Below are 18715 nucleotides of genomic sequence, written 5' to 3' on the forward strand. Positions count from 1 at the left end.
TTATTCAGCTCTCCAGAAATCAAATCTGCAGGGCAATCAGTACCTGCACTATTTCATCATCTTGTTGGGATATAAATGCCCAGTTGAAACAAACTGGTATCTGCTTTTCAAAAACTGGTGGACAACTTGAACCCTCCCAGTCTTCACATGAAGACCCAAAAATTGTCAGCAGATTTCTCAAAATTAATAGGAATAAAATCAAATCGTGGACAACTTTAAGGACTTCAGTATGTAGATTTTTCTTGAAATAAAACAAGAATTTCCCTACGTTCTCCCAGAAATGGTGACAGAGTACAACATGTTTTATAAGTCCTTGTAAGATGAATCATCCACTTTCTTGGGACAGCATCAGAACTCACCACACACAGAAAGAATGAAACAACTCCTTTAGTAATGCATTAAGACACATAACTCGTCTGTGACCTGATTTTAAGGGCCTTTTTTTTCCTATCTATCTGTGGAAACGTGAGAAGTCTTAACATTTCTGTTTCTTTCTCGCTGCCATCAATTCTCCATAACTTCAATGTTGTGAGCAAGCGCTCCCCTCCTCTTTCAAGAACAAAACCATCACAGCATCTGCTTCTCATAAGCACATTTGTGCATGTGTATAAGCGTGCATGTATGAGAGAGAGAGAATTAAATCTGCTGAATTTAACTTAAAAGTTTGTCACTGGGAAGGATTTTTTCTTTCCCATCCTTCAAAATGTAAAACATAGAAGCAGAGCTACTGCTATGCACTTTTGCTTTTACTTTCAACTCGCTTGTTAGTACAGGGGATGCTTAGTGACTGAGGGGAAAAAAATGAATTTATTTGACTTTCAAAGTCGATGGACTGCTGCATGAATGGCTATATATGATAGCAGGTTTTTATTGGTACTTGTCTCCCAGAGCCTGCAGAGCAACAGAAGTTTCTTCAGCACATTCACAGGCTCAGTAGGGGAAACTGGGCAGGTAACAGTAGTCCTTGAGGTGGAAGAGGCAATAGCTTCACCACACATTCATCCCCATGACCCATCAACTCAGTGAAACAATCCAGAAAGGGATTCCAGTGCAAACTGTAGGCCTGTTTTCTCCTGTCCCATTCTGCTTTGACATCTATAGGGAACAGAAGGAGGTCCCTCATCATCTGAACTGGCAAAGAAGGCGGCAATGAACTGACTGCTCTTGCTAGATTTTAAACTATTTCAGGAAGTCAAACCCACTACACCTCTAAAAGAAATGTTGACTTTCCTTGCCCACCCCTCCCCCCGGCACCCAAACTCTCCAGCCCTGAAGTTCAAAGAGGATACATTGCCTCTTTGCATTCCAGCTTTGCCAAGTCCAGAAAAAAATTTAAAAAAAAAACATAAAAAAATTAAAAAAAAAAACTTGAGCTTTTTTCCTCCCAGTATTTCTAATACTGTCAGAACTCCTAAGTCAAAACTCTTATTCTTGAGATACTTCCTGAACTATACTGTCCTGATAAGAAAATGACCCATGGCAGCTATTACTATGTTCCCTCCCATAGAGTTTTCCCATTGCATTATGAATTCATTGACAAATTGAGGAGCTAACTCCACCAGAGCAGCAATAATATACAGAAATGTCATGAGAGTGGAATTTATTAAGAAAAAGAAATGTTGATGGACTGTAAATATGAGGACCCCCACCACAACCACATTTAATTCAGCATCCCAACACAGAAACTACAACCCTACTATTTTAAAGTGATATTTAAGCACAGTCCGTTCAGCACTTTTACACTGTCTCAAACCTCAAATCAGCAAGGTACACACTTAAGAGTCTTGCCAAATTGTGACATAATCCTAATGCCTCCAGTGCCAGCATGTCAGGGCCTCTCACCTGGCAAGGGAGAACGCTCAACACCTCATAGGAGCAAGTTCAAAAAGCCTGGAGAGAAGCAGCAGCGCAGGGAGGGAGGCCTGAACCTCGGAGCGGCATGCACATCCCAGCACTCCCCCTCCCCTTTCACACGCAGATCCATGTGGTCTCCACCTGACAAACCTACATTTACGATGCTCGTTGCCTTAAAATTAAACTGTTTCTTATCTCAGCCATGGATTTATGTCGTGGTTTCCATTCAGCTGGTTTGTCTTTCAGACAGGGATGTCTGAAAACAGTGGTAACAGAACTAGAATAGGTTATAAGAGCCTTGGGAAATATTGCAGAGGAACCCTGGGCGCACAGAGCAGAAAGGCAACATCTCCAAGCAATAGGTAGGATCTGGCAACCCCAGCCCTGATCCTGCACTCAGCCTCACCTAAGCACATGCTGACACACTGGAGTCACTAGGGTTGGGCATGGGGGCTGACCCGGCTCCAGCCCATCGCAGGGCTGGGGCTGTCAAGGGGAATCTTGCAGGCCTTATTCAGGATTTCATTGTGCTCACCTTGGCTTCAACTGAAGTCCTTATTATGCAAGTCAGACCCCAGACCCAGCCAGAAATAGGGTTTCCCAAACACCTTGCAGAGCGCTGTGGCTAGAAGTGGCCACGTCATTTCCAAATTCAGATTCTTTCCCAGACAGCAGCCAAGACTGAATTTGTGCACACTGAGCACATGCAACTTCTTAAGAAATTCAAGAGCTGCAGCTGGGGTCTCGTAAGGCCCACAGCAAATCTTAGGCTAAACAAACAGCTTTTGAAGTCAACAGGAGTTGAAAATTTCAGCACTTTCCTTGAGGTACTCAGCAGACAGATCAGGCTAGTTGAAAACATTTTGTTTCTACAAGTCACACATTTTTGTAAAACTGACATTTCTTTCCTGAATATTGATGTTATAAGTTACCACCCTTGAAATGGCTTAGCTGAAAGTCCTGCCTCATGAGATAAAATAAGAGCGTACTGGTATTTATGAGCATTATGAGGGCCTGAAACATAACCCACAGTGGACTGCGTTCAACAGCTTCAGTGGATCATGGAGTAAACCCAAACTCATGTCTGATTTAAATCCGTAAGAATATTTGGTCCATTTTGAAAGAATGGATGGTTTGGAAATGTAGTTCCTGTAGCCCCAGGCTTTCTGCCATGCTAAAGGCATTTGCAAGTTTCCGACAATCAGCACAGCACAAAGCCACCTTTAGAAGCAAGAAAATAAAAACACCCTTACTGCAATCTAACACCAGCAGGAAAAATATTTGGCTGAAACTTTAGGTGTGAATTATACTTGCTTAAGCTAGAACAAAAGGACAAAAACATCAAAATTTAGTAATGTGGAAACAATGAAGGTTTAGCTCTTTAAAAAGAAAGGAAAGATAGACATTTGAGGTAACAAAACAAAAAACCAAAATGCACAAACACATCACAGACATCTAAAAATAGCATTTTATACATTTTTTTGCCAGTGCTTCTCTGAGAGCAAGTTCTTTAAACAGAACTTAACAATTTTACAATTTTTTTTAAAAAAATACGTCATCCTAAAATAGCCCATCAATCCTTTACCTAAACTTTCTGTATTTCTACAAAAATAGATGCACAAAGAGCTACAAAATACTGTATTCCTGAAAGGAGGCGCACTGTAGTCAAGGGAGAGTCTTTTTTCCTGACAATTGAGACTGTTCATAAAAACATCAAGCTGAACAAAACAAAACACTGTTAAAGGAGCAGAAAGGAGTTAGGTTGCCCAGCTGCAGCAGGCTCAGATGAGGAAAGAAAGAAGAGTTAGGTTTTTGTTTTTTTCCAACACTGTGGGACCCATAAACGGCCTTACAAACAAAAGGCTCAATAGCAAAACCAGAACGGTTGGCTCTTCATCTTCATGTGTGTCCTTTGCCCCATGCAGGAGGAGTCAACAACTGTTATATCGCCCGCCCAGATGCGCTTACTCCAGCTCTAGCTGGTCTTAATTTAGCTGAACTTCAGAACCAAGAAGTTTCCTTGCTCTTGTCCTGATGCTGTAGACCTACATTTCAGGGGAAAAAAAAAAAAAAAAAAAAAAAAAAAAAAAAAAAAAAAAAAAAAAAAAAAAATTAAAATTTGACAGAGCTTTTTCCTCCCCCTCCCCAACCAACTGATGTAAGGATAAATATTTTTGATTTAAAAGAGAAGAAAAAAACCCTCACAACTTACCAGCCTAGTGGACTTGTTAGTAACATCGCTATTGCTCCCAATTTTACAGTTTATGTGGGATAAGCTTAAACCACACTTAATTTTTATACTGGCTCAAGCAGTTTAGGAACACTGGTAAAAACCTGTGTGCACCTCCTTCTTTTGGCCTTGTTTAGAGCATGGCATGGCGTGATAAAATCCTTCAGCAAGGTCTGCACAGACAATCCAGTATGCAATAGAATAATTTTTCCTGACAGGGGCCAGCCACACACCCTACCTCTTTTAGAAAAGGCCTGTGACTCTTTAGGATCTCACAGTTTCTATGGCATTTCACCTTACAGAGGAGAGAGGGAAAATGCTCCTGCAGCAAGTAAAAAGCCCAAATAATTTCACCTACAGACTGTCAGATTTTTAGCCAAGAATGGCTAGTGCTTCCACATGGGGAAAATTAATGATTTTCAGCTTGCATTTGTTATGAGTTCCTCTAACATTTTCTTCTATAAAAAGTGAGGACTATCTAATAAATGTGGTGCTATGCTGTGGCTTTAGCATTATAGACTTGGAACCTGTGTTATAATCTGCTATTTCTCTGCTCCAGAGGGATTCAATCTTCGCTAGATTTACATCCAACAGGGCGTATACCTAAAATCCAGACAATAGAGGGGGAGGTGAGGATGAAACTTCCCAAAGAAGATACATTCTTACTCATTTATAGAGAAAGGAGAAAGGAGAGAGGTGCAGGCACATATTTTAAGACATAGTAAGGCACTTAGGACTCGCTGACTTAAAATCTGCCCCTTGACGTTTTGAGCCAAGCAAATCACATTGTATGAAGTGAAGGTGCACTCCCCACTATAAATCATCACTGCTATGTAGGCAGCAATGCTCTGCTCTGTGTCACAGTATATATTGCCCTGTGGCATAGCGTACTAAGACCAATGCATCAACTACCTGATCTGCTAAGAATTTAGGACTAATGTAATTTAGCACTAATGTAAGCAGGTGCAACTCCAGACCTCAATGATGTTGCAGCCACCAAAGCTCCATGTTTATTTGATCGTTAACCTGTGAAAACTGACAGATCCATGTGCTAAGCATGGATCTCTCATTTCCATATCTGATCACATACTGAAACACAAAGGAAGACCCGTATGTTTTCAGAAAGCCTAACAGGTATGATGGGTTCGGACCTGACCACCACCTCCTTGTTTTAGGAGTACAAACAGTTAAATCTTTAACGATGATCAACATCATTTCAGAATTGAGCTACAAAGCAACTGACAATCACGTAAAAGATGACAGCGTATGGCTCTACCCATGTGAGGATTCCCAAGCAGTGCCCAAACACTTGTGTGTCGTGCCAAACCCTGTTCACTGGCTTTCTGCTCCATTTCATATGCACGTCCACCTGTTTCTTTAGATTGGAAAAACTGGGACATCCCTCAACTAAAGCATGCCTATAAAAGCGTGTTCACTCAGTAGGGTGTCTCCTTGTTGCTTAAGAGGTACTTGTTTTCCTGGCAGCATCATTTGCAGGCAGAGTCATCATAAAGTGTTCTTCAAAGCTCCATCAAAGTTAGTGATGACAATTTTGTGTTATTTTTCCCCTGCTGTTTACAATTTTTTTAAACAAAGACAACAACAACAACAACAAAAAAAGAAGAAGTCAGGACAGGAGAAACCTTTCAGAGTGTAAGGAAGTCATTGAAGTTCACCAGTGGAGCACTAAAGGCCACCGGAGGCAACGGAAGCTGATGATAAGAGAAACAGGTTATATGGCTCCTAGCAGCTTAAAAAAGAAGACACGCACACCTGTTTAAGAGGATGGCCACCTGATGGCAACAACTGGTAGAAGGGGACTAACCAGCTGAACAGACACGTTCCTAGTTAGGTGTCTTTGCAACAAACAGAAATAACTGTAACAAGGAGGTTTAAGGTATAGCTATTAAGTCTAAATAGCCATGGAAAACAACCCAAAAACCCAAAGTTGCCTTAGTTACAGAATGGAATGTGGAACACTTTCCATACCTTTTCCTCATTAGACTCCCATCTCCTCCATGGCAAGACTATCTCCAGTCCTAATATGCCATCCAACTGCAACCCTGCTACGAAACGAAAGCTTCCACTTGCAGCCTGCTGCAAGAATGTTTTCCTCTTAGCAAAGACATCCTCACTTGTGTTGCATAGAATTATAGAATGTTTTGGGTTGGAAGGGACCCCTAGAGGTCATCTAGTCCAACCCACCTGCAGTGAGCAGGGACACCGCTAACTGGATCAGGTTGCTAAGAGCCCCGTCCAACCTGGTCTTGAATGTTTCCAGCCATGGGGCCTCCACTACCTCTCTGGGCAACCCGTTCCAGTGTTCCACCACCCTCATTGAATCAGTATTGCCACACCAGCACAACTCCTCGTCTCCGGGATACCAACGTTATAGCTAATTGCCACACAAAATGAAAGCAGGTTCTGTGGGAACATCTAAACAAACTTAATGAGTTGTGACAAATTCGCAGGGTGTGTGTAAATATAGACAACTCTACAGAAGGCAGTAGACTGACCACTCAAATTCTGTATTCAACGTGACATACCAATGTACAGGCATTTCCAAAGGTGAACTTTCCATAGTTAGTCCATCCAGGACTAGAGGATGCCAATCAATTCACCAAAATCTAAAGTTATGCACCTCAACATGCATAACTTTGCATAATAAAGGATGCACACCTCAATTTTAAGACAGACTTACAGCCCTCAGATATGCCAAAATCCTGCTCTGCTGTTAGCATGCTGGGGCTACAGGAAGCCTCCTCCAGCACATCTGTCCAACAGCAGGACAGGATATCCTCCTAGGCTCTGCAGTAGCAGGGCAAGTCGCTCCACTCTCCTCCCACAGACCTGGCAGCTGCCGGAGCAGCCGGATTCGACTGACCACCTGAAGGTCCCGAGGAAAACACTGATGGCCGTAACCACCCCCTCCACGGCAAGACAGCAATTCCCCTCCCTGCCTCCTTGGTCTTAAGTGCTCAACTTGGCTTGTGCACCCTTAACGTAAGCACGAGGATTCAGCCCCGACACTGTGGGATTACAGCTGCAGCGATGCTCTCTGTACGCATGCCAGGAACTGCAGTCAGTGCTGTTAGGGGCTGACCTTGCTTTGCTGGGCATCGGCGGGGCAGGGAATCGTGGTTTAAAGCACAAACATGTTGTGCTTATATCAGTGTGTTCATATCAATGCTTGATATAAAACATACTTTTATATTGAGCATTATACCTTGGGCACTTCAGCTTTGGAAAGACACTGCATACCAGCAGCCACAACGATAATTTTTAATAGATTTTTGATGTAGACCAGCATTTTCTTTAATCCCACTTGTACCAATAAAGAAGCTTCCAAAAGGGTTAATTTGCAGCACAAAATGTGAGGATTAAGCCACATTTAATGGGAATCAGGTAGCTAAATCCCACTTCATCCTCTAAAACAGGACCATGTAAGTTTAAACAGATGTGCAAGACAGATCAATACTTTGTTAGCTCTATGAACAGTGATATGCTGATGCCCCACACAATCTGTTCTGAAACATAAATTCCCGAACTATACCATGAATGCAAGGGGAACCTCCTCTTAACCTTTTAAGTGATTCAGCATCATCCATTCATGAGATCAAATATTTGGCTTAGTAGGGCAGAGATGCAGCAATGTAGCTGGAAGAGGGTAAGATTACAGCCAGCCTGCCCTGAGCCCAACACTATCATGCCATATAATTCAGCATGAGGAATTTTGCAAATGTTTCTATAATCGCATGTGACAGTAGCAAAAGAAATGTGACCCACAGTAAGGCAGCAGGGACGGGGGGAGGAATTATTTTCCTATCTGAAGGGCTCTGAAAAGCAATGTCTAGGTATATACCAAATGAGCTTTTTTTATATGAGTCATCTGAAGCTCATGGAATCTGATATATTGAGAGCTCCACAGGTTGATGTCTTTTATTCACCAGGGACATATGAGCAAAGACTTCCAGAACCGAAGTTTTCTTGCCACTATGGCCTTACCCTGCTCTGGACAAACCACTTCTATGCTGCAGAAAGCCAGTGCATTCTTCCAGGCCCTTCAGCCTCATCCAGTATAATCCTCCCCTGGAGTGGACATGGAGCAAGAAAAGCTTCAGCTGTGCTGCTGAGTGCTGGACGCTTCAGTGCCGTGCTTCAGCATCCCCCTCCTCTCCCCGGCAGCACAACACACCTTCCCTGGGATGACACCATCTGAGACGCACGCAAAACACTGAAGCAATTAAGCTCCTTCTTTTCACCATGACCAGGCCTCGAATGCCTGTCACCAAAGCATTTGTCTCAAACCTACAGGCTGCAAGCAAGGCTGAAAAGGGAGCCCAGAGCCTTCCTGCCCTTCCCAGCAAGCCTCTGCTTGGAGAGGAGAGATGAGCGTGCAGGGCAAGAGAGCAAATAATCCTAATGTCACAGGCTACCACTACCACTCCAAAGCCTTACGTGCCAAACCGGGGCTGCCTGATAAGGTTTTGCCATTGTGTTTGAGTGCATGGCCATTTTGAATAGTCACAAACAAGTGAGGCATTGCTCTGCTGAGATCCTCTGTTCCTGCAAACTAGTCACACATTTGTCCTTTTTCTTTCCCCCCCCAGAAACTCAGGGACTAAAACCCACACAACAGGCATGGGCCAGAAATTAATAGTTCAGGCTTTCTCCACGGCCTCCCACACTGAGTAGACAACTACAAAACATGCAAGCCACTGTTAAGCACTGCCAAATCAGGACCCTGATAAAATTAGCATCCAACCGTACCCCTCCATAGGGATTTTCACAAGAAGCAGGTAGCACCAAGCAAAGGCTGTACTAGTCCTGGAAGGCAGTGCTAGGACCCGTAGTCTTTTGAGGTACTACGCTCCTACAGAAAAAGAGAAAAAGGACCTGGTTTATGATACGCACTGCTACCAACAAAGTAGCAGTATGCAAACCAACTTGCCCAGCACTGAAACAACTCACAGCCTAGGCTGGACTCATACCTAAGCCAGGTAGTGGTTTCTCCTGACTAGCAATCCCTTATGCAGTTCTCAGCTCCATCCCCAGAAGGTAAGCCAAATACCAGAGCTCTGGAGCTGGACTGCCGGAGCTGCTGTCAGACCAGGGGGCTCATCCCCTCGACCGGTGGCAGCGTCAATTTGCTCACACTCAGAGAAGGCAGCTCCTCCCATTATGGAATTTGTCAGAAAGGCAGAATTTGCAATCCCAGTCCTGTCAGATTATCGTTTTATACCCAACAGCACAAAATGTAATTCCTCTTGTATCATTGGTGTGGCTGGAAATGTTACTAATAGATATTAAATTGTGTAGTGTTAAGAATCCTAATACACTTTTTTTTTTAATTTCTTGAAGCAGCAAGTGGCATGGCATTTAGAAGATATTATTGGTTCCCAGTTGCTATTAAGGGAAGAGAGAGAGATTTGTGTTAGGTTAGCTCAGTTATAAACGGGCCCATATTATTTCATATTTAAGAAACAGCATTTTTTTCTCCACCAATTCTTTGCTTCCCTGTGCATTGATCAAAGCAAGGAAGTGCTTCTCACACATTGAATCAGTTATAGCTGGAGCTATCAAGAAGACAGACAAACAGACACCTTAAGGGAAAAGGGAGAGAGATGCAAACCTAGTATTTCCTTGATAAATAACATAATGTGTTTAAGAAGTGCTAATCTGCAAGGATTGCTGTTGGTCAGGTAAATACCAAACAGTAAAAGGAGACCTCAAAAGTGCGTATGAGCTCCATGACAGGCACGCAAGCAATCATGAACAGTGAGGGCTGCCAGACTGCTCCTAACGCTGGCAGGGGAGCCTGCCAGTCAAAGCTCGCAGGTGCAGATGGGGTTTAGGGAGGCTGTCCTACGGCTACCCACCCTGCAGTAAAATGAATCTAATTCACAGACCTCCACCTAGACCCTACAGAAAGAAGTTTAGTTTGATGGCGAGCACAGCTCCACCAGCATCTCTACTCTCTACGTGACACCTGGATGCTGCACAGGAAGGAAATGCTGATCTGTTCCAATTTAAATGAGTAAGATGCAATCCTCATGTACTGACAAGTTATTAGCTCAGTCCTCATTGGAGCTATATTTTGGTGAATGCACATATGAACTAGCTGAACAAGCTGGAAGCTTCCACATGGAAGTTTAATTAACCATTTCCCACAAGACTTAAACCAAAAAACACATATCATGTCACAACTCATTTGGCTTGAACGAGACCAAGGCAGACAAAGGTCTCTCAGCAAAAGGCAATGAGAGCTCAATGTTTCACAGTTCGTCTGCCCTGACAGCAATTTCAGGAGGGATTCCCACCTGGAAATACATTTGGAGAAGGCTCTGAGAACAAGCCCTGCTTCAGCTGCAGGGAGTCCACTACTTTGCTCAAATGCTTCCTACTAAAACAAGTCACGGACACAATCGAACCATCTTACCTGTGTCAAACCCAAAACTTGGCACAATGTCCACCGTTCCGTGAAAGGCTCCAGCCCATGCTGAGGTAGCGCTGGTGACAGCAGCAGGATCTGTCTTTGTCACGTCACACTGGGGAGCAGGAATCCTGGCTGCGCGGACCGAAGGCATCAGCAGGGACCCGTACCGGGGGTCACGGTGCGAGCTGGGATGATGATGGTGCATGTGTGGATGAGGGTGATGACGATGCATGTACACGTCATGCATGTGTGCATACGAAGGGCTCACCTGAGATGCTAAAGGATAATGCCAGGATTCAGATGCAGCAGGGGGAGGAGGTGGGGCAGTCTGATGAAGGCCGTGTCCTGGCCAGCTGCTAGGATCTGGTGTTGGAAAGGTGCCTGGTGCAGTAACGGGGAAATCGGGGTGTACTCCACTTAAGCATGGTGGAGGGGGAGGCTGGTAAGAGCTGGTCCAAAATGAAGTTGGGAAACTGCTCCTTTGGCTTGAAATTGTTGAGCTTTCTGGTAGAGAGGAGAGAAATGAAGTATGACTGAAACTGAACAACAAGTTTAATGACAAAATCCCCACCATGATTTTCTACTCTTTTAAATTTGTAACACTGAACTCAAGCTTCCCCAGCAATTACAGAATCACAGGTCATTGAGGTAAGAATGGACCCTCTTGAGATCATTTAGTCCAACCCTCCTGTTCAAGCAGGGTCATCTGGAGCAGGCTGTGCAGGCCATGTCCTGTCAGATTTTGGCCGAGATCCAAACTCCACAACCTCTCTGGGCAACCTGTTCCAGTTCTTGGCTATCCTCAACAATTAAAAAAAAAATTAAAAAAAAGTTTTCTTGCTTTCAGATGGAATTTCCTGTTTTCTAATTCATGCCTATTGCTGCTCACCCTGTAAGCAAGCATTGCTAGAGGAGAGCCCAGCTCCCTCATCTTCATTCCCTCCCATTAGGCATTGTAAATATTGAAAAGTTCCCCCCAAGAAGACTTGACTTCTCCAGGCTGAAGAGTCACAGCTCTCTCAGGATCTTGGCATGAGGAATTACGAGGACAGGCTAAGTCCTGACCAGACCAGAACACATCATTTAGAAAGGCAGCTGTTGTAGCTGTAAATGCGTCTGAGGACAGAGAACCAGGTCACACTGCAGAATATGAGACATTTGACTAAAGGAAGAATACCAGATCTTCTCAAACTAATTGCATGCTTTGATGGGATAAAGATCATATCTAACGCATCTTATGTTAGTCCCTTATAGAACATATCATGTTGCCCTGTACCCAGTCGGATCTGACAAGCAGAATCATCTATGTAACTGAAAGAAGTTTTTGTCAGAAATAAAAGACGTGCTGCTTCTTACAGCTAGGGCTCAACTTATATTTAAATGGATTCCAATACCTCTACATTATGAAATCACATTCTAAAAATTCCTCTTTTGAAGGAGCGGTTAGTGTTTTTCATGTGTAGGAAAGTATTGGCATCTCCATTCTCACAATCCTCTTGCCAGGTCATCTTTGAAAGTACTGCTTCATGCAATATGTCTCAGCTCAAAGAGGGTTTTTTTGGTCAAAGATGGAAACATAAAAATACAGGACTTTACCTCTGATGAAAGAAGAGTCATAAAAATAGCCTACGGAGAAATAAAGCCAGGGAAGTTTAATATCTGACGAGGCAAGGAATCCTCTGTTCCTCATATAACATTTACAAATTTTTTTTTTTTTAAATGACCTTTTGTTTTGCTTTGTTTAACAAGCAACTGGAATGAGACTTGAGTGAAGACACCTTTGAGAATGAACAGATTCTTCAAACGCTGCTGCCTCTGAAATTTGCTTACACAAAAATATTTTGGAAACAAAAACTGTAAAAGTCTTTTCTGGCTGCATCACTAGGACACTTGTGTATCTGTTTTAAAATCCATTAAAATCATAGAAATTTTTTCCACACATCAATTGGTTTAGGCAGTTTATTGAGCCTGATTAACTTCCAATATTGGAAATAAACTTTGCAAATGTACTATGGACAAACATAAAGAGCTTCTCTTCATGCTTCAGAGGCTGCAAGCTTATCTAGCAGCCTATACTCCAACATGGCTTTCTTCAAAAGGTTGCTTCTTTTTTTAGCACCATATTTCTATTGTAATTCATGCTAGAAGACTGGAGAGAGCTTCAAGCATATAATAGAAGCCACAGCACCCCTCCGAAATTGGTATTGTTCCTTGTTTGTAAATTGTTCCTTGTTACAAGGGATTAGGCTGAGATGGAGAGCGCGCATGGCTTATACAGCCTTGGCAAGCAGGGCTGACAAGGAAGGCAAAAACAAGCTTCTTCACGTCCAGTCTGTTGTTTTCCTCACTGCTTAACAGAGGAGCACAGCTTGACAATGCATTGCCAGTATTCTGGAAAATTAATCTCTGTAATCGAGAGTTTTGGAAACCATCTGGCTGTTATCTGCATGGAAAAGCCCTAAATCCAAACCATCTCACCTCAAAAAAAGCACAGAAAACCACAAAATAACTGCAGGACAACTTTAATACCAGGAGAGCGCACTTTAATCCACTGGATTTGCCAATATGAATTCGCCCCAGATTGCATACCAGCTTGGCTTTACCAATCATGCCTTTACCAAGGTCTAGGCCACAGAAAACATTTGGGTCATCTCCATTATTCAGACCTGTGCACATTTCACCACTGTCAGAAACTGTCATGGATCAGCCCCCACCGAGACACCACTGAGTGTACCTGCAGAGACCAACCTCACTGGTCAAGGTGCAGTCACAGCACTGGAGATACAGGGTCCATCCAGGTTTTATGAACATGCAAGAAAACTTCACCCACCCTGAGCACTCACAGAGGATGCTACCAAATATTAAGGGTGCAGCAACCCCATCAAGAACCATCTCTCTCAAGATCCACAGCCCCCAACCACGACAGATTTTCCACAGTGTTTGAAGGGTCTCCTTTCCTTCCCACCTTTAAAACAGCAAGCACAACCAATTACCTTTACAGATACCATCATGTCAGATACCTGACCTCTACGGGATATGACAATGGAGAAACAGCCATTTCAGCACTGCCCTTGAGAAAGAAATAAAAATAACCTGAGTAGCTTCCACAGGCTTTCAAGAGCAGAGAAGGAGGCATTTAACAAAAATTGTCTGCCAGGAAATATACTACAGTTACCACAATTTCCTATTCTAAGTACAGGGGGGCAGGGAGATGGCCACATCTCAGATACCACGAAGTGGTAACTAATGCAAACGCTCATGGTGGCTGGCCGATATGCACTGAAAATATGCCAAAGCTCACATGCTGTAAAGAAGACAATGTATGGAATTTTCTGTAGTGCAATGTTACTTCTCAGTTAAGGCAGGAGGGAAAAAAAAAACACCCCAAACCAAAACCCAAGAAAGACAAAACCCCAACACTTGCATCTAGGAAAAACATGTTGATAAAAATACCATGAAGGTAACATTAGTTTCAAGATATCATTAGTTTCATTAGCCCCTGCAAAAGAATTCAGGTAGCTACATGTACAATTGAATATTCAAGCTCCATGTTACCAGAGCCTGTCGTAGGGAATTATATTTTATAAAAAGTCAGTTTTGAAGTTAATTTTAGCCTAAACTGATCAGTATTTTCAACATACAAAAGACAAAACTTGCTCTCTTCAGGACGACAGGTTCCGTTTTCTACACATAAGCAAAACCACTCCTAGAAACATAAAAAACCCACAATACCACCTTAATGATGAAATTAGTTTGCTCTTCCATCAGGACACTAAAAAAACCCCACAACAAGGTTAAAACAAAAAAGCAGAAAACATTACTAATCCCTCCTTTCAGGTAAACGAGAAATAACGCAGTGAGATGAGTAGCTTGTTCATGCCCACACACTTTCCATTTAAATCTGTACCTTCCAAAACAGCTATTGCAAATGCAAAAGCTTTTTTTTTTTTTAAATTTATCTTTGAGTAAGTTATTGACAAAAATTCTGACTACCCATGAAGGTTATTTATAAAAGATCTTCAAGCTAACGACATGTTAGCTTCTTTAGGTAATGGGATACAAATTTGCATCCATTTGCTGTAAGTGAGCATCTTTGACAACTGGACATGAATCAGAAGACCAAGGTGTTAGCGTCGCTCCTTCCCCACTTTTTTTCAGGCAGGCATGTTTCAGAAACACATTTGGGCCTGATAAAATCCTTGTCAGCTTCTCTTCTCTGGAGAAGCAAATACCCTCAGCTTTCTCAGCATCCACAGCGCAGAACCAAGCAGCCCTGTCCAGCAGCCTCCCTGGGGTTTTTCATACCCCTTCAGCAGGTGCAGTGACGGCAGAGGGCATATCCCCTTACTTTATTCCCAGAAGACTTTGAGGACACGCAGACCTCCATTCCCTGCCGACGGCAAGGGGCACACTGGGTCAGGAGGCAGCATGGCTGAAGAACCCTGATGCCAGGCCACCCTGTCCCCTGCAGAGCCCCCTGGGGAGGGCTGTGCAACCATGGGAGGAGCCAGGGAAAACCAGCAGGGTATGTCTGAGGCCAAAGGGAAGACACAGAACCCCACCCATGGTATGTCTCCAAGCTCAGTGAAGAAGGCTTGCTATGGGCACGGGGTCTCCGGGGACTGCCTTGATCCCATCTCTAAAGCATTTACAGCCTGTCTGGGCCATTTATAAATGCTCCAGTCTCCTTTTTAGTAAGCATAGGTTCAATCCTGCTCTCAGTCAAATCAACGGAAAATTTCCCATTAACATTAATGGTCCCGGCTCAAGCCATAAATTCCTCTAGCTCCCTAGCCGCTTGTGCTGACCTTTGCTTAAACTTCCTCGGATTTGTCATCATCCTTCTGGAAAGCAAGTCCTTCTGTGCTATTTTTCTCTCCACAGCAGTTTCCAAAAATCCCGTCTCTATTATTTGTGACTTTCATCAGTACACTCACCTCAGCACTGCTGATTATGACCACCACCACTCCTACAAGGATCCTCACAGCATCTCTCTCACCCAACCCGATGCAAGGCCATTGCTCACAGCACTTGGTTCATGGCCCTTTGCTGGTCCACATAAGGACATGATCAGATATAATGCAGCTGTGGATCTGAAAACTACCCAGACTGCCACATTCAGCAAAATGGAAATAGCATCTTACCAGCACGCTTTCTCCAGCCACCAATTCTTACCCGTAAGGTCTACCTAGTTTATCTGGCGAGATCAGTTCTTTGTTATGCTGAACATGCTTATATGCATTACGAGACCTAAGTGTTACGGAAGTATGCAAATGCCTCGCAGCACCCGCCACAGTGTCCACTCCCGGCTGGGAAGCAGAGTAGCACGGTCCCCATTTTACACCGGGAAGCCGGCAGCGATGGATGTGCCTCCCCCGTGAGCTCTGCCCATGGGCAGGCTGCCATGCACCACACCACACGGCTGCAGCCACGTGGGCCAGGGCTTGCACCCAAGCCTGTTCCAGCCTGTGCTGGCTTCCTCCCTACCTGGAAAGCAGCCGTAGACGAATCTTAATCGCCTGGCAAAGTCACCCAAGAAGGCTGCACGGGTCTTCTCGCGTCCACGGCCAGCATCCTGAACAGCTTTGCTTTTGCCTCACAGGCCAAGTTTCACACCTGGAGCTTAAAACCAAGCCTCCAACCTTGCTACAGACGTTTGTGAAGCCATATGACCTCTGCCCCCTTCTTTCCAGGCCTCGGCAGAGTCACGGGCTATGGCAGAAGAGGGAGGTGCCTGCTTCTTCCATGCCTTTGGCACCTCTTTCCCCCTTGTAATACTTCAGATCACTCAACCCCAAGAAGCAACCTAGTTCTTTGAAATTTGAGGGGGATTTTTCCACCGCCACAGGGGAGCAAAATTTCAGCTGCAATGCAACACGCGTTACCTCAACACAGACCGAGTAAGCCACACCACAGAGAGCAAGTTCCTGCTCCTCTTACCTCTCCACAGAGGACTTAGCCCTGCCTTGCTCTTGGTAAGGGCAGTTTCTGGATTGAAGCTACTGGCTTGGCTCAAAGCTCTTGAGAAGTGTTCGTCCACTACTGAACCAATGTCTCCCTGGAAGTAAGTGAAAAGGACGCAGCGAGAGTTAAGGTACTCCATCTCGGCAGGCTGGTCTTTCTCATCCTCCTCTTGCTTGCTGGGAAGGGTCACTTCCAGAGACTCCTGCATCTTGTTGTATACAGCTAATTTCTTCTGGGATTAAAAACAAAACAAACAAGAGATGTATCACTGATGGCATCCAGTGCAAGCTCAACATCTGGTTTCCTTAAAGAAAAATAACTGGGTATGTTGAATATTCATTTCATTATTACAGTTGGAATACAGGGATATTTCACATCGACATTTCACAAAGAAGGGATTACCAGTGCCACTCAGAGTTTTTATTCCTCACACACAGATGGACCTGCTTCTCAGGCACGTTTCACAACCGCAATTTAACAGCAATGGCTTTCACTCGACACCTTCAAAAGAAAACAGACAGGCTCCAACAACTCACTCCTGACTCCCACCTGGAAAGGATATTCCCATCAGTAAAGGCTACAGTGGCCGAGTCCAGCCCTGAGGAAGGGTGACCAGATCCACAACGCCTGCATTTCACCTGTCTAGCCGAACACGCGCCAGGTTTTGCCAGCCGCGCTGCCCCAGTCGAGAGCACATGGCCCTCCGGATTCCCCACATCTACTCGCTCCTGAAGGCATAAAGATGGGAGAATTCAGTGCTTCCTGAAAAATTTTCCACTGTATTATCAAAGTCCACAAAATACATAAATTCTCACTCATCACCGAGAAAATTTTTATCGTAGGAAGCTATACCTTGGTGGGGGGAGGGGAGTGTCGCAGGGAGGAAGGGTTTTTTGCTTGGTTGGTTTGGGGTGGGTTTTTGTTGCTGTTTCGGGGTTGGGGTGGGAGGTTTTTTGCCCCTTTTCCATTTTTTAAACATCAGCTTCTGGAAAAAAGGACAAAAATTCAAGTAATAAAAAAATTAAACATGTGATCTGGGGGAAGAGGGGGATTGACAAGTCTGCAAACACATGCAAAAAAATCAACCCCAAACCAAAAACACAGAGAAGCATACAAAAAAAAAAAAAAAAAAACCTGCACAAGCCATCTGTGAATGGCTATTTCAGAGTCTTCTCTCTCTCTCTCAAATCAAACCTAAATGTCAAAATAAATGTGTGTGAAGATCCATTTTGCATGGAACATATTTTTCAGATGTTCCACTTTACAACTATTTTCACAGAAAAAAATCTCCCCACAACAGTCAAGCTGCAGGAATCATAGCTTTTAGCTAGCCAGCCATTTCCACAGCTGACTTTACACACAAGCAGCTTCAGGAACCCAGAAACAACTACAGCACATATGTAGAAGTATTTCGTAGCTTTTCTATAGAATTACAGTTTGATTTCTCTTTTATGGTTTGCTTGGCAACACTTTAGCGCCATCAGAATCTCTTTAAGTTTACGGCTTTTTTCCCTTTTTCCAAAGTTGTTCTAAAGAAAAAGTTAAACAACTACACAGTCTATAAAGTTCCATTTATACAATGCATAGGCTTGTCCAATTTAGAAATAATTGAAAGTCATTTTCCGATCTTGCATACCATCAATATATTTACATTCGGTGCTTTCTCAAATCATGTAAGCTAATACAAATTCTCTCATTGTGATACAAAATAGATACTCTGGGGCTAATTTTTAATTATGAATGGTTATGAAAAAAAAATTGAGAGCTATCGACAAGTGGAACTAAAACCTATAATACTAAAAGCTCATAGAAATTAAGCAATGTATCTGACATAACAGTAGGTTAACTGATAAACAGAGAACAGCTCAGTAACGCCTTTAATTCCGCAATGAGGGATGCAAATAATTTTATTTTACAGTTTGGGATATCCAGACAATTGTCTGGAATTCAAGTAAATCTGTGTTTCACAAAGCAAGTTACACTGTGGCTCTGCTTAGCACAGTATTACTTATTTAGACATCTGGTTGTATCCCAAAATCCTGTAATATATAAAGAAAAACTCTGGGATTCACTACAAAAAAAAAAAAAAAAAAAAAAAAAAGAACCAAAGATGGAAACAGCAAATTGAAACAGTTTTACTAGAAACCAATTGCTAAAAAGAAACATAGTCTGAGGCTCTGAAACTAGTTTTTGCAAATGCAGAATTGGGAGTGACTTATGCTTTTTTGTAT

At 43.4% G+C, this 18715-nt stretch overlaps 1 protein-coding gene across 1 annotated transcript; it reads right to left on the reverse strand.

The window, feature by feature from the left end:
- Positions 1 to 3855: 3855 nt before the first annotated feature.
- Positions 3856 to 16713, reverse strand: VGLL3 (vestigial like family member 3). Its single transcript, XM_035890754.1, has 3 exons — positions 16461 to 16713; positions 10524 to 11024; positions 3856 to 3899 (listed from the first exon to the last, which is right to left on the reverse strand). Exons 1-3 carry the CDS (start codon positions 16690 to 16692, stop codon positions 3856 to 3858), a joined length of 777 nt encoding a protein of 258 aa, XP_035746647.1. The 5' UTR covers positions 16693 to 16713.
- Positions 16714 to 18715: the final 2002 nt, after the last annotated feature.

Source organism: Egretta garzetta, unplaced genomic scaffold (genome assembly GCF_000687185.1).
Source record: "Egretta garzetta isolate BGI_Z169 unplaced genomic scaffold, ASM68718v1 scaffold383, whole genome shotgun sequence".
In the NCBI taxonomy this organism is placed as follows: domain Eukaryota; kingdom Metazoa; phylum Chordata; class Aves; order Pelecaniformes; family Ardeidae; genus Egretta; species Egretta garzetta.

Excerpts from the sequence above, each read along its gene's own strand:
- VGLL3 (XM_035890754.1), bottom strand. The coding sequence starts at position 16,692 with ATGCAGGAGTCTCTGGAAGTGACCCTTCCCAGCAAGCAAGAGGAGGAT. Across the intron at positions 11,025-16,460 it reads GCTAAGTCCTCTGTGGAGAG|AAAGCTCAACAATTTCAAGC; the intron begins GTAAGAGGAGCA and ends CCTCTCTACCAG. Across the intron at positions 3,900-10,523 it reads AAGTTTTGGGTTTGACACAG|GTCTACAGCATCAGGACAAG; the intron begins GTAAGATGGTTC and ends CCTGAAATGTAG.